This window comes from Frankliniella occidentalis, unplaced genomic scaffold (assembly GCF_000697945.3).
Source record: "Frankliniella occidentalis isolate FOCC.00 unplaced genomic scaffold, Focc_3.1 Scaffold279, whole genome shotgun sequence".
NCBI lineage: Eukaryota > Metazoa > Arthropoda > Insecta > Thysanoptera > Thripidae > Frankliniella > Frankliniella occidentalis.
Window position 1 is genome coordinate 25,705 of NW_026267405.1, and position 15,610 is coordinate 41,314.

At 48.1% G+C, this 15,610-nt stretch overlaps 1 protein-coding gene across 5 annotated transcripts in view; it reads right to left on the minus strand.

Moving 5' to 3' along the window:
* Window positions 1-15,524, minus strand: part of LOC113206175 (alpha-tocopherol transfer protein) — a 20,158-nt gene extending 4,634 nt beyond the window's left edge. Inside the window, exons 1-3 of one of the 5 annotated variants that reach the window (XM_026422129.2) lie at window positions 12,501-12,578; window positions 9,445-9,526; window positions 3,243-3,396 (exon numbers count right to left, since the gene is read on the minus strand). In XM_026422129.2, coding sequence (XP_026277914.1) covers window positions 3,243-3,396; window positions 9,445-9,507 — 217 coding nt within the window. In that variant the 5' untranslated portion in view covers window positions 9,508-9,526; window positions 12,501-12,578. Of the gene's footprint in view, window positions 1-3,242; window positions 3,397-3,944; window positions 3,963-6,840; window positions 7,006-9,444; window positions 9,531-12,500; window positions 12,579-15,449 lie in introns of those variants that run through there. The other 4 variants (XM_026422127.2, XM_026422131.2, XM_026422126.2 and 1 more) reach the window with 4 other exon arrangements.
* Window positions 15,525-15,610: the final 86 nt, after the last annotated feature.

The window sequence follows — 15,610 nt, forward strand, 5'->3', positions numbered from 1 at the left end:
CCCCCGCCTTCCTCCTGTATCGTCTGAAGGTTATGGCGTTCGATCATAATTTTGTCGAAAGTAATTATTCTGACGTGAATCATTGATGCTATCGGCTTCTGTTTCACGTCCTGGTGGAGAGTTCCTTACACGCACGACACATTGCGAGTGGCTGTCCCGACTAGTTCTAAATCTCGGGACGGAAGATCAGGAAGTGCGAGGAGGAGAAGAACATACTGCTTCGCTAAAACACAGAAGGAGCGCTCTTTTGGCCCATTCCCATACTAGAGTGCAAACAGTTCAACGCCTTTATAACGACGACCGGTATAAATGCAGCGCATTTGTACCGGTCGGAGTGAACGGCAGTAAAACACGCCCGCCGCCCTGGAACGCCGGTGCTAAGCTCGTCCGGGCATGCCAATAAAATGCACAGAGGCTTATCTTCGCGTTCCTGCTGGACGTGTGCAATGGCTAACGCAGTTGGACTGATGCTCCGCGTGCAAAAGAGCGCCCGAGCGCGAACGAGTGTTGCATATCACTCAGCCTTATCGACAAATCTGAAGGCCCCTCGCGAGTAGACAACCCGCCCGCAAGTCTGAAGTGCGGTGTGTTATGGGATCATCCGGAAAGTACATCCGCCGTTACGAACCAGCGAAGTTCAGCCAATCCAAGCTCTCATGGCGCCTGATAGGTAGGCAACATGTAGCCTGCAGTGCACCTGTGTACTGCGGGGTGGCCTACTCTCAGTCTCGCAGGCGTCCAGCTCCTATTCATTTGCCGAATTAATTCGAGAGAAACGGACGTACTTTCTGGATGATCCCTATGGAGACAGAGAGAAGGCGCGAGGCGAGGCTCGCTTGAGTAGCTGCACACGGCGCTGCAATCCGTTTTGTGATATCTCAAACGGTTTCGCGTCAGCAGGAGCGTTGAGAACAAGGCCCCCCGCTCCTCCATCCACGGACCCTCGGGACGCCGGGCGGAAAAGCGACCTGTGGGGAGCTTTAACACGTCATAGTACCAGGAAAGGAACCGCCGGGAATCGCTGCTTGCCAATTTCGTATGAGTCAAATAATACAGGAGATATATAACGACGTGTAGGAGACGCGGGCCCCACCATTTATCGTCTTTATTTTTGCTTTAAACGCTTAAGGCCAACATAAAAAATCTCGACGGACCCACATCCGTGAACTCATTACCACCGCACACAAAAATTACTAGTTGGGATCGCGATGGAATTACATGAAAACAAATTACGAAAACCGTTTTTAAGGTCTCTGGTCCCGCCAGGCTCGCCTCGTCATTGGCTGGCACCCGATGAGCGCGCTGATTCAAACAGGCTGGCGAGCACTGAAACAGTTTTTATTTTTTTTTGGCGTATGGACAGCGCCATCAAGCCTCTCGACGAAGTCCCTTTTCTGTGTGTGTTGTCATGCACATTTTAAGCCCAGAAGGGCGTCGGCAGAGGAGGGGAGGGCAGGGGAGGGCAGGGGAGGGGGGGAGCGGATCCATCTTACATCCGCAGAGGCTGCCGAAGGCGGCTATGCCGAAGGCTGGATCGCACAAAGCAGAAGAGAGTCGCGCGGAGCAGAGTCGCGCGAGAATGGAGAAAACCAGGCGACTTGGCGCGCCAAACCGCGCCGCACCACGTCCCAAATATTAGCCTCTCCTCTCCTCGGGACCGGTCTGAACGTTGTGGGAGCGCCGCGAGGAAGGAGGAGGAGGAGACGCAAGTTGTAGAAAAGAGCTCCGAAATGTATACACAAAGCGAGTCGCCCCCAAACGCATATATATAGCGAGTCGCTCCAACCACTCAACATGCCGTCGTGCGACTTGACCCGCACCAGACGGGCACGGGAAGTGTCAGCTTGAGGCCGAGCCGAACACACAGCCTCGGGGATCTCACATACCTCCAGCCGGATGTACACTGCAAAACAGTGCATACGTACTGGTGAAACGAGAACTTTGGAAAATATTTACATTAAGATTACTTGAATTTAAATACTCTGTAGACCTTTGTTTGAGACACGGTGTGTCCTACACCCATTCGTTAAGTTTGAGACACTGTACCCTATACACCCACACAAGTGTCTCACACCAAAAGGTGTGGCAGGCTAGACACATCGGTACTGCACATAAAAGTGCGAGACCGTTTTACACAAAAGAGTGCAACGCTGTGTGGGTTGGATCTCATTAAAATACCAGTCGAATTCGTGCCACGAAAACAAAGATCAGCGCGTCGTTATAACTATGTTCTTTTGGCTGTGACATCATTTTCTCACTGGGCTGTCATGTTCTCTGAAAATTACTGCAACAGCAACCGTTGCAATGCTCCTCTCCGGGACACTTGGGTCTGCAATTAGTACACGACTCAGCGGGAAGGGGAAAGACTGGCGCATGCGTGCATTAGAATGTTTCTGACTATTCTCTGAAATATCCATACTTTTGTATAGAACTTTCATCATTATATTGGATGCGTCACGTGGACACCGCAGACCAGCATGTGGCGGTGACGAGACCCTTTCTTAATTTGCCGAAGTAATGACACAAGAGATCCCAGGTCGTAAACTAATACGTTTCCAGCGTGTATCTTGCAGCCGCCGTAAAAATCGACGGGTGCTTTGCGGGACTGCGGGGGATGGTTGGGAGAGAAGACGGAGTAAACAAGCAGGCAACAGGCTAGCGTCATTTCCGCTGGCAGAACGTGCGTAATAACCTGCCAACACGCCATATTTGTTTTTGTGCAAAAGTTCGAGCTTTCTGAAACCTACGTTCTTGGAAAATTTGTGCACTGCAATTGTCTTACAAAGAACTCATCTTTGTAACGTGCAAAGGATTTGGCACCTTCAAAATACAAACAAATCCTTTGTATTACGAAGGACTCGGCTTCATAAGACGAAGAGCGCACGTCTGTTAACAAAGTGGTAATACGAAGAAAATCCGATTGTAATATGGTGGTTCCAGATCCTTTGTACGTTGCAAATCTAATTATTCGTAATATGAAGACTGCTCTTTGTAACTAAAAGTGCTTTGTCCGACCCCTTCGTAATACAAAGGATTTGTTTGTATTACGAAGGTGCCTAATCCTTTGTACGTTACAAATAGAAGGTCTTTGTAAGAAACTTGCACAGCCGCATTCAACACCCTCAGTTTTATGCCCCAAACATTGTCTTACTGTTTGTACATCGCGCACTTGCGCAGAAATCCTTACTTTTTACGCATGCCTTATGGTAAACTAATGAAATTGAAGTTTGACGCACACTCACCTTTAAGGATTTCTCTCAGCTTCTCGCAGGCCTCCTTGGTTGACTCCGGCGTCTCCCTCAGCTCCAGGCGCGCCCGCTCCTCGTACTCCTTGCCGAAGTCCTCGCTCTCGAAGCGCAGGACGTACTCGCCCATCTGGACGAACAGATTCTCCGCCTCATCGGGGGAGAATTCGGGAAACCAACGGTTACTGACGCCCATGATGGCAGAGAGTCACACACACTCACACACACAGACACACACGCGCGCGCGCGGACTCGCGACACTGCGCGACAAGGTAAACAGCTGATTCGCTTTCGGCCGGCAGGCGCAGGTGTCGTCCGCCTGCAGGCTGGACTGGCTCGGTACTGACGGGCGGAACTCGACGCACAGCCGGTGTGGAGCCGGGCCATGGAGTCAGGCCGGCCCCCCGCCCCGCCCCGCCCCGCCCCGCCCCGCCGCCGCAGCAGCCACCGCAGCAGCGCGCGGCCGCCCGCTCGTCAGGGCCTATGGCATAATCAGAGCAGATCTTGCGCCGCTACACCCTACTGCATTTCGCCCCAACAAGTCGCTCTGCACTACAACACGCGCTGCTGCAGTTTTCTTTCAGCAATATCATGACGCGCGACTGCTGCTCTGCGTCGTTAACTCTATCGACCCGCGGCGGAAGAAGTGGTACGCCGATCCATCCTAATAGGTTGCATATCGCGGGTTTCCTGCTCCACCATCAGATTGCTTCGCAGAATCTGTATCTTTCCTCCGATTGCACGTCCGGTTGAATCGCGCTCCAAGCCCTTCCCTCGGGTCGCACTACCGGTTGTACCTAAGGTTGTACCCAGGGTTGTACTCCGAGCCCGCCTCTCGGCCCCGCCACAGATAAGCAGTAGTGGACTTCACATTGCATCCGTGACTGATTAGCTGCCCGCCATCTGCTCGATGTGTCCGCCGCCGGCACTGACTCATATCGTTATTGCTTTGCCGACACCACGCCGTGAAAACCTCGCGAACGACAGTATGGCTGCTTTTGCAATTGCAAACGATTTCCTCTGTAATGCAAACTGCGAAGAAATTTCCCCACAGCCTTACAAAACAGACAAATCGTTTTATCTAGCGTCGTTTTATTTTGTGTGTAGGGTAAGGTGCCCAGTGATGGACACTTTAAGCGCACACTTTCACATTTCGCCCAACCAGTGCGGCTCAAAACGTCTGAGCAAAACCAAAAAAATAAATAAATCATGCAGGGGTGTACAGAAAAGTCCAAGAAACATGCTACAGGTTTCGAAAACGGAAAAATAAAATTTGTTCACAGAGCGAAAAAATACTAACGGAAGAGCACACCTTGCCCAGAGATAGACACCTCTTGCCCGCCCAGCCCAGTGATGGCCACCAAGGTGTCCAGTGATGGCCACTCTTGGATTTATCTGTTTTCGTCTGCTACGCCGGGGCAGGGATGCTTATGCACGCTTGGCCGCCGCAGCAGATGCTTTTGCAGCCTTTTCGGCGTCCTGGGGTGCCCTCTTCGCTAACCGCGCCTCCATTCGTTCCTCGTTTTCGGTCTATCTGCTTCGCAGTCGCAGTCGCCATTCGCCAGTTTGGCTTAATTTGGCTGCGTTGTCTGATGCAAGAGATGAGGATCAAGTCAACAGCCATCCAAACAGAGCGAGGTGACAGTCCGACCTGCCTTCCTGCCTAGACGACCACAAACTGCTTAACGACTTTCGCTGAACCGCACAACAATTAGGCCGCACGCAAAATAGCAGAAGCCTTCTCGCTATATTTCTCTCGCTCTCGGGCACGCCCGTGCTCTCGCGCTCACTCCCGCATCACTGGGCACCTTACCCTACTGTAGCGTAGTTGTACACTTGCCAGTGTTCAACCAAGTAGGTGCGCTTGCAAGTGTGCAACTCCGCACTTCCTAAACAGAGTGAGCGTTCAATCCAAGGAAGTGTTCAACAGAGAACTTGCGACACTTGCATGTCCACACCTACCTAGTTGAACACTAGCTAATGTACTATACTACGCAATTGCACACATGCAAGTATGCAACTTGCAGTTCCACACTTACAAGTGTGTTAAAAGCGGTTGCGCACTTAGTTTATCAGTGTATTGGGGGGCAAATTCAGAATGAATAGAATAGAAACTAGCCCGTAACAAATTTAATCAGTCATTTAGTATGCACAGGTAGTACGTGACGGCCCGGAAGAACGACCAACGACCTTTTTACAAGTGGATGTGAGTGTGCGTGAGTGAGTCACACGTAAAATACCCGAGTTTGATCCTCAGCTCATTATTAGCTGGGAAAGCCTTTTTGTCGACAACACTGTAGAAAAAATGAAGGTGCTACATCACACCTTTAACAAGTGCGCAAGGTTTAGTGCATTTATAAAAGGATTAAAACAGCTACAGGCACTAATGTTTAGCTTTCTTGAAGATTTTTTTCTGCCTTGGCAGAGGCAAACTGGTAAAACAAATGTAGAAAGTTGCACACCAATTGGTGTTTCTTTACAAAATGTGTGAACTTTGAACACTTCGCAAACATGCAACTGCACACCACCTGACCTGGTGTGGAACTTTTGATTCTTGGTATGCCTTTTCCTGTGCTATTTCTAAGACCAGTGTGAACCAAGTGTGCAGACCTTGCACACTTTCCAAAAGTTGAAACTTTGCACATCATGAAGTGTGACAATTACTGAAAAGCGAATTCAAAGTGCAAAATTGTTCACTTGTTTTACCAGTTCATTAAATCGCAAATGGGAAAAGAGTATTCTTTTTACCCGACCCGAGCAAAGGTGCGACTTAACACCTTTGTTCCAATGAAGTATCCACTATATGACAACTTTTTAAACTAGCCCTGCAAAACTTTCGCTGTGGTAGCCACATATTAGCCGTGAGAGTGTCGTCGTCTGAAACAGCTTGTAAACATTTCGCATCCCATCCCAGCTGATGCAGGGTAGCCTTTCCTAACGAAGAACGCAAATAGTGCGGTATTAGTTGCGATTCTCTACAGAATACAGCTTGAATATAGAAAGTGCACGGTGCAGGGGAAAAGGGGGGGGGGTCAGATAAGAGTTGCAAGGCTGTGGAGGTCAAGGGGTGTGAAAGCCTACATATACAGTACCAAGTTTTTGAGTTACTCGGTGTGACGTACGTTGGTGATTTTCCTATCGTTTTACAATTATGCTGCTTAATGTGTAGTGTACTGCAAAATGCCTTGCATTGCGCAATCTAATCCGCGAAAGCATTCTCTATTTTTAGAGCCAGCTAATGAGCTGCATAGCACAGGGCAGTATCATGTCTTTGTCTTTGAGCGAGGAAACACATGAGCTGCAACGTCTGGATACATTCATTCCGCAAAATTAATTTAAGAAGAAAACCCTTAAAACTGCAGAACCGATGATAGCCCGATGCTTAAATCCACGCTGTAAATATAGCATGGCTTTGCAAAGCATTGTCCGTTCCCTAAATGTGAAAAGACGCACAAGCTTTCGTATTTCCTAGAAAATTCACTTCTTAGAAACCGTTGCTACGTTCTATTTATTACACACGCCGCATTAGGTCGCAAAAAATGTCCACATATTTAGTCGGTGCAAACAGAAGTGTCGGGCACACGCCCTCACCTACCTCCGGGTCCCCATCGCGCCGAGTGTAAGCCCCTGCCACCGCCCTGCTGACCCGCGGACCAGCTGCTGGGGGCCCCGAGCCCTGCTGGGCGCCCTGCTGGGCCACCAAGCACTGCGACATGACGCGCGTATAGGGCAAGCAGACGACACACGACAAATGCTCGCCCCGGGCCTCACACTTTCGCTTTTATATTGACGGGGGGAAAGGAGTGGTGGCGATAAAAATGCGTCAACCGACGAAAAAAATAAACAAAAACGAATGGAGGGCGAAAATCAATAAGAATAAGCGTACACAGACGATTAAAGCATCGTCTGCGTGTATGTGTGTCAGGGACGGCGGGTCAGCGGGTCAGTTCAGCACGAGTCAGCTTGGGCACACTCCTCGCCTAATCAGCTGACCGCAATTGATCAATTACGAGCAAAACAAACAAAAATGGATACGCGAACACGAGGGAAGATTCACCCGTTTATACTCCGCGTATACCTGCCGTACACATTCCCGCCTTTTTATGCCCCCGAGCGATACTGCGATACTCCGCGAGCGGGAGACTTTAACGCGTCGGGACCGCAACTCTCTTGACGCACGAGCGCGTTGGGTTGACTAAACTCCAGGCGGTGGGCGAGCCCAACGCACGAGCAGTGTGGCCCGGAGCTGACAAGACCAAACGGCGAATACTGTGCGAAGTTGGCCCAACCAACTTTCAAAGCAGCGCGGATCAAGGTAAGGCTGGCAGCAAGAGATCGATGGACCGTGTGTCGCCTACATACGGGGGAATTGGGAGAGCAAATTGCCTTTAAGGTGGCTTATCCGGGCAATTTTTCGGCACTTTTATATATTCCTCGATATTTTCAATATCGAATGTCCTTTTTTAACGACCCACTCTCGTGCATACATCTTACAGTGGGACATACAAATAGGGCAGCACAAACAGATATAGAAACACAGATAACAATGAGTGTCTGCTTCACCCAACCAAATGGTCAAGGTCACGCACTGACCACGAAAACTGTTAGGTTCTTGGGGTTTCTAGTTTGGTTTGGGTGGGACACTTAATTTCACAATCTCTATTAAGTCCGAGATAAATATTATCTTTAACATCTCGCGGGTGCCAATCACATTTGACAAACCTCTATAGTTTTCGACTGATGCCAAACAGTCAGTGGTTTGATAAAACATAATCATACATTAAATCCATTCAGTTACACAGCGACTGACAAAGAGATGAGAACAACTCATGCACTGATAAACCAAGTATGCGACTGCGTAGCAGCACACTTGCAAGTGTTCAACTCGGTTATTGTGCACTTGTAAGTGCGTGCGACCACTCTGTTGAACACTTCGAACACTACGCAGATCAACACTTGCAAGTGTGTTGCTACGCAGTCCAACACTTGCAAGTGTGTTGCTACTCAGTCCAACACTTGCAGGTGTGTTGCTACTCAGTCCAACACTTGCAGGTGTGTTGCTACTCAGTCCAACACTTGCAGGTGTGTTGCTACTCAGTCCAACACTTGCAAGTGTGTTGCTACTCAGTCCAACACTTGCAAGTATACTGCACCCAGTCCAACACTTGCAAGTATACTGCTACCCAGTCCAATACTTGCAAGTGTTAAGCAGTCAAACACTTAGTTTGTGCATTTCTCTTTGCGGTGCTCGGATCGGATGCCGCGGATGCCCCCACTGATTGTGTGCGGCACGGCGGCCGCCGCGACGTGAAGCGCATGCCAATAGCAGTCCAGCAATGGCCTTGCGACAACAAGTGTGTGCCACTTAATTATGGAAAAGCGTCTCAAGCGTTAGTGACCAACAGACTGAGGAAGTTCTGAACCACGGCGATCGAATATCGTTGTTACATACAAAAGCTGTGTAGTTTTGGAGTGAGCACAGCGTTTATTGGGGGAAACAAATTAATGAAAAAGGAAAGAGACTGAGAAATTTAGCTGGAGGATATCGCTGAGAAGAACAGTTTTAATCTCGATTACGGACTTTAAAAAATTCCCGTAAACATTCAAGACTCGTAAAATTGTAAATAAATGAGGTACCTGTAATTTGCATTTTTTTTCCAGGGTGCCCCTACTCAGGTTGTTATGATGGATCGACCTCCCCCTCCACTTTCCCGCATCTCCTTTCGCGCTTTCGCGCGTCTCCGACACACTGTCCGGCATACTGATCGAAGCCACACAGACAACACACAGAGCACAGAGGTCACCCATGAGGTCACCAAACAGAAGTATCGCTCATGGACAACAAAAACAATAAATTTCATGCAAATAATTTAAGACGTGCAGTGAGTAGACCTTATCAGGTTGCTTAAATTACCATCGGATTTTGTAGCTAAGCAGTAAGCGAGTAAGCAAACTTCGCACACGCGTGTGCGCGATACAGTATTACTACAACAATCGACGAGGTTGAGAATGACTTCAAAGAGGAGAAATTGAAGTACCACACAACTTTACAATATAGTTGCAGTTAGAACATGCAGATAATAGCATATAAAAAGAGTTGTTGTAATTGAGTTATCGGTGAACGCCGCCATGAGCACAAACATTTAGAATAAATCGCCTGCTGCCACTGATGGCCATGCACAAAGATTCCAATGCTTACAGTGTTTTGGCCGTCCTGGACGTCCGGCCACGTCCAAGGGTGCGCTCCCGCCTTTGGCGCCATGAGTCGTCCTGCCAACGGCCTGCCTGCCAAAGATACGCACGCAATCCTTAGAGAGTGTGAGAGTGTGCGCTAGAGTGAGTGCGTGTGTGTGTGTATGTATGTGTGAGAGAGACAGACACTCCACACCATCTACTTCGAGTTAGGGAGAACGAGTATTGTCGATGGTGTTGGGTATTTCAGAGACCTCTTTTAATGTCAGAATCCACAGTAGATAGAGGTGGTTGTAATGTCCTGGACAGGTGAACACTAACATAAAGTAAATACTAGAACTTTTTTTTTTTAGTCGTCTAGGTGAGAGCATTTAACCAAATTCGGTATGTGATCATTCTTAGTTCGTAGTGCTAGAGCACTGTGTGATATTGAAACATTTGAAAATATTCTTACCGCGAGAATAGATTGCAATCAGGAATTCGGCAAATCGCGAGCGCTTGGCGCCTGCGGAACTCGGGGTAGGCTACACCGCCGTACACGCATGCACTGAAGGAGAGATATTGCCTACTGATCAGGCGCTATGAGACCTTGCATTGGCTGTCCTTGGGAATTTCGTACCGACAGATGACAGACGCACTTTTTGGAAGATCCAACCACACCAAAGGCGATGATTGAAGTTAGGAGGCGAGTTTATGCTTTTGCACGAAGTTAGTTTTCTGTTCTACCTCTCCCTTGTTCTTAAAATGCTTCATTTGTTTGAATTGTTTCTGGGTTGCTTTGAATTATTTCTCAATTGTTTTGAACTGAACAATTGGTTTGAGCATGCTAGCATTGGGCAGAATAAGGGTTTGTATACCCTTCACACGACAGTAATTCTCCCCGCGAAATATCAACATACACGATCATTTTTACAGAGCCGACCTATTGTCCTGCTGTCCATGTCCATGTCCAGGCCGCGGCAGGAGATGCGAGGGGGCCTCAGACCTCGGGCCGCCGGAAGCGACTCGGAGTTTACAGTGACTCCACCTTCCTTCCTCGCAAAGTCCACAGCGCGGTCAGACTTTGTCCTCGCATATTGACCCTCCCCCCCCCCCCCCCCCCCCTTCCTCTTTTACGACTAGCTTTGTGTTGGTAAATATGGCACAGGCAAAAGCTTATTACGAACAAGCGACCGCTTTAAAAGGTGTCAACAACGCCAGACGGTAATAGGGAAACGTACGTCTACAAAAATAAAAGTGCGTGGTATTCACGTCACAAATGTGGCACAGAATGGCGCACACTTTTCTATGTTGGGCCGACGCGGAACGTATTTCATTAAAACATTTCAGTGTCCGAATGACATAGTTGTTTCACTTTTACTGTTTACGTACTCTTTTCGGGTTCACACTTCCGTTTAGTACTCTGCACTGAAAAATGATTACGAAAAAGAAAAACAACCTTTAGCATCCAGGAGAGTTTTGCAAGGGCATGAAAATCCTGACCAAAAGTTGGTTTGCATTGCGAGAATTAGTTGGTAACACAAAGCTGGAAATTTTTTTGTATCATAACTTGCACTTTGTACGGTAAAAACAATGTCCAAATTTAAGAGAAAAGGGAAAACTTTGAGGAGCCCCCTTGTCCTGAAGAAAACTCCTCAGATTTCGAGGAAGTCTTCTCGAAAACAGGTGGGATTTTCCTCGTTTGTTCTTCGTAAGAATTTGGCAGTGTGCAAAACTACATGGCGTGGTCACGGATCGTTCTCAAAACGTGCATCAATACATATAATGGGTGTAAAATTGATTGTCAAAAAAAGAGAGGAAAACCAGAGAAAAATATAACGATTCCCCGGTAGTTTGTGCAGCAGTGCGCGGGACGGGGGGTACGTTCGCGTGCGCAGCACAACGCAACCCTTATCTCAACAGCTCCTGCCGAATATTAACAGAGATAGCTGCCTGCGAGGGGCGCCAGCCGCCCCAGCGCGCGTGGCGTGTGCACGGCGTGCGACAATACACGCGGAGCAACATGGATCGGAGACGGCACCGACATGGGAATAAACCCGTGCGAAACACGCTCTGGCCGATCATGCAAGTCAATGCTGCAGGCCCCTCGCTTCAGACCCACCTCCCCCCCCCCCATTTCCTTTGCCCTGTCTTTGTGAACGAGATCAGAATCAGCTTCCGAGACGGAAATGACTGGGGCACACAAAGAACATTCCGCCTAATTTTGGCAGGATTTTCAAAGACCACTTTAGGGAAAAGACGGTGAAATGTGTGACTCCTTACGCACAGGCGCCCCATCTATATCCACGTGACTAAGAGGCTTCATACTTGCGGCGCTATGCGGTGACACAGATCAGCCCTGATTTTAAATACAAAAAAATAAGATATCGATGCCTTATCTGCTTATTGGAGCCCCCCAATGAGGTAAGGTCAGGAGGCTTATCGAGGCGTGCACCTGACCTTGGTCCGATAGGGGATGCCACAGGTCAACCAATACAAATAGTTGAACTTTTTGAACAGAGAGCGTGGGCTGCATTGCCTCCTAATTGGTGGCTATAAGGCTACAGGGAATTGAACGCAAACCTCGACGCAAACAACGCGATGTGACAGTCCCACTGTGCCGTCAACGACATAAGAAAAAAGGTGCAGAAATGTGCGTATACCATCCCATTAATCAAAAAGTAAAATCACAAAAATTTACAAATTTGCAAGATTTGAAATAGGCTGTCTGGTTAAAGTGCTCTTTTTTGTAGTGTAAATGTTGCAAATGTCACACTCACAAGAAGTAGTACAGGACTGGAAATGACCCACTTGAAAAAATGTATTAATAGTTTTTTAGCGTTAGATTTCTAACGTAGAAAAAGCCACGATATTGATACCACCACTATGAACTATAGGAAATTCACATTATTTCGAGAGAGAATTTTCGGTCTTGTGTCCATTGTTTGTTTACCGCAATAAAAAGTAAAATTATGATCTCTCTTTTAAAACTCGTTATTATTTTTAGTTGTTTGTACTTTTTGTTTCAAACAATTCGCAAACGGTTTATTTCTTGTGTAAATAAAGGTTGACAGAACCACTTACACTAATCCTTACGACCGCGTCACCGAACACAACCAACACAGTACACAGGAAGCCGAGCAGGAGCGTCGCCGACGGGTACCGCACAGCGTCTGCGGGCGTTACACGCCGCGCCAGGTACCCCTACCTATCTATTGCTTTTGGAAATGGAGGAGGGGGGGTGGGGGTTAGGTTGAGGGGGCAACACCGACATGGAGGTGGGCGGACGGCGCTATGACACGGACGAGTCATCAGCTCCAAAGAGCACCAAAACACCTCCGTCTTTGTCCTCTCCCGTCGTGCTCCTGACCCGCCTCGAGGGTACACAGACAGACAACATGCAGACAACGCACCTTCCGGGGAGCCTCTTCGAAAACGTCGTCGTGACTCAGCCGACTTACTATACCCGAGAGGGCGACTTCACTCCCAGATTCCAGACTTTAAGGGAACACGGGCGCTCACCGCGCGCCCGCCGCGCTCCAGTGACGGGTGGGTTGCCCACCCTCCCGGCGGCACACGCCTTGCGGTTACAAACTTGCCGCCGGCCGCTCCCCACCCCGAGCCCCGAGCGCGTTATTGGGCAATTATTTACAATCGCGTACTCTTGTGAGCGACACGAGGTGCCAATTGAGTCTCCAGGGTAATCGCGACCAAGACACCACACCGTGAAAAAATTCCTCGTAAAGTTACGACATTTCTTGTAATTTGGAATTACAAAATAATGTTGTAAATTTACGGGGGACCATTTTTGCTCCTCGATTAAGTCCAAGTAGATAGGAAGTAATTGTAATTTTACAATTTCAAGTTGTAATTTTACAGACTCACATCATGGAAAATTTTCCTGTAAGCTTACGAGTATTTTTCACAGTGCACTGAATTGAATTCGTAGTGTCACAGAGATAACCCTCGTTTACCTGTTACCACACTGGAAAAAGACAATGCTGTTCAGTCGCACCTTTAAAAGTTGCCAATAGTTTGCCACAACGGAATAAAAACTGCTTAATGCACTCATTCTTAGCACCTCCTTCATTCACGCAGTTACAGTGGCATAAAACACTTGAAAGTTCTTTAGAACACGCGGAACATGTGCGACTTGACACCTCTGTTTTCCCAGTGCAGTGCATCATCACTTTAAGCCGTATGGAGACGAGATTGAAAATAATTGCCCATCATTGCGCGTGCTGGCAACCATGCGCTCCTAAAATGTGGCGGCAGTGGTCGCTCAACCTCACCTGGAGCCTGTAAGCGTGTTTCACCACCATGCCTTGATTACAGGACCTGCCCTTGAGGGGCGCAACGTCGTCCCGCGGGAGCCAAGAGCCGAACTGCCCCCCGCCCCTTTTTCACTGATAAAAAAAGTGCTCAACACTGTGTTCCACACTTTTAGGTGTTTGGCTGGACATTTCAACACTAGAAAGTGTTCAACAGTAAATTTGAACACTTAAGAGAGTCCAAAAGTTCATGGCCAACCCTGGTGTTGAACACGCGTTCAAGTGTTCAACTCTACTGTTACACACTCCACAGTACATTCAAATATCCAGTCAAACACTTGAAAGTATGCAATATAGTGTAGAGCACTTACATGTGCACGCCAGTTGAACACTTACCAGTTATCAGTGTCTGCCTCCGGAACGGCAGAGAGTTCTGACTCACAGCGAGACCACAATGTGGCGACGCCTCGCACGCTCGGGACAAAATTCCATGATCAACAGTATTTTAATTTACGATTTACTGGTGTTTATAATGCACTTTGCGTAGCGACCAATGCACATGGGCCATTAGTACGCAAAAACATTCACACTCAACTATACAGAGCGCAAGTAGGCAGAGGCTGTTGCGCTAAATGGTACTCAAGGTGAGATCGAGTCACGCAAAGGCGCCGGTACTATGGATCATCGAGTGTAAGAGAATCTTACGCAAGTCACAATTAGAGTCTTTGCCAAGAGCTGGCGGGATGCACGATATAAAGCGACGCAGGTGATCCCGGCCCCATAAAAATAAACCAACGTTGAAAAGCGAACAGAGTGCATGAGTATTATAAACGCACGACTCCACTCTCCTTTCCCCGCATAACATTTTCATAATCTATTGATTCCTAGATTTTGTTTTTACTGTACGACGATTAGTGTGAGCTGCTTCGTAAATTAAACATGAGAAATGTCCGTAACGAATTTAAGATAAAAAGTTGGAGGAGATACGAAATTAATCGTAACAACCCTACCAACAGAGATTAGTCACAAAACGTCAAAATGATGAAAATTCGCATCACTATGACGTCTTTTTGGACCCTAAAACGTCATTTTCACATCACTAATACGTCAATCTGACGTTTTGTGACAAATCTCTATTGGTGGGGAAATATACGGTCCGTAATTACGGAGGTAGGTCTTAAGACCTAGCATAGATTGAAGATTAAATTTATGGCAGTTGCACACTTATTTGTGTTTCGGGTTAATAATTGGTTTCATCAATTGAATACCTCTAAGTTTCATCAAAATACGCGATTAATGAGAATGCCGCACACTTGTAGGTGTGTGTTTAACTGAATAGACTCGGAAAATTTATTTAGTACCAAAGCTAATGGCTATTTTTTCTGCCATCCAGTCAACCGCGCCGTTAATTAACCGTGTAGCTAATGCCCCTCTAGCTGTACAGCTAAATATTTTTACATCCAGCCAATTATTTCGCACGGGTGTAAAAATGTACATATAAACCGATTTGCACAGAAATTTTTTTTTTTGCGTGTACAAATATTTGGACTTTAGCAACCATTGCTATAGGGTCGAGCGTCCGAGTGGCGAGGAGCGGTATGGAGACGCATCGCGCGTAACTTCAGCTTATCGCGGGCGGACGATCAGTTCCGGTTTGAACGCCCCGCCGACCTGACGAGCAGACGGCCTTGACCTCGCGCGACTACGAGCACTCGGTCCGCTCTCCGAACAGTGTGTTCGGCTCACTGTTGTTGACACTTACGATCGGCAGTCGGTATCCAGCTCCATCGGGTCGCTTCTGCGCCTGCGTCGCCGCGGCCATGGTGACGACGTGCTCCGGGAGCAGTCCCCGAAAGGGCGGCGAGGAGGGGGGGGGGGTCGAACTCGAACAGGCAGCGCGATTAAGATCGGGAGGAGGAGGGG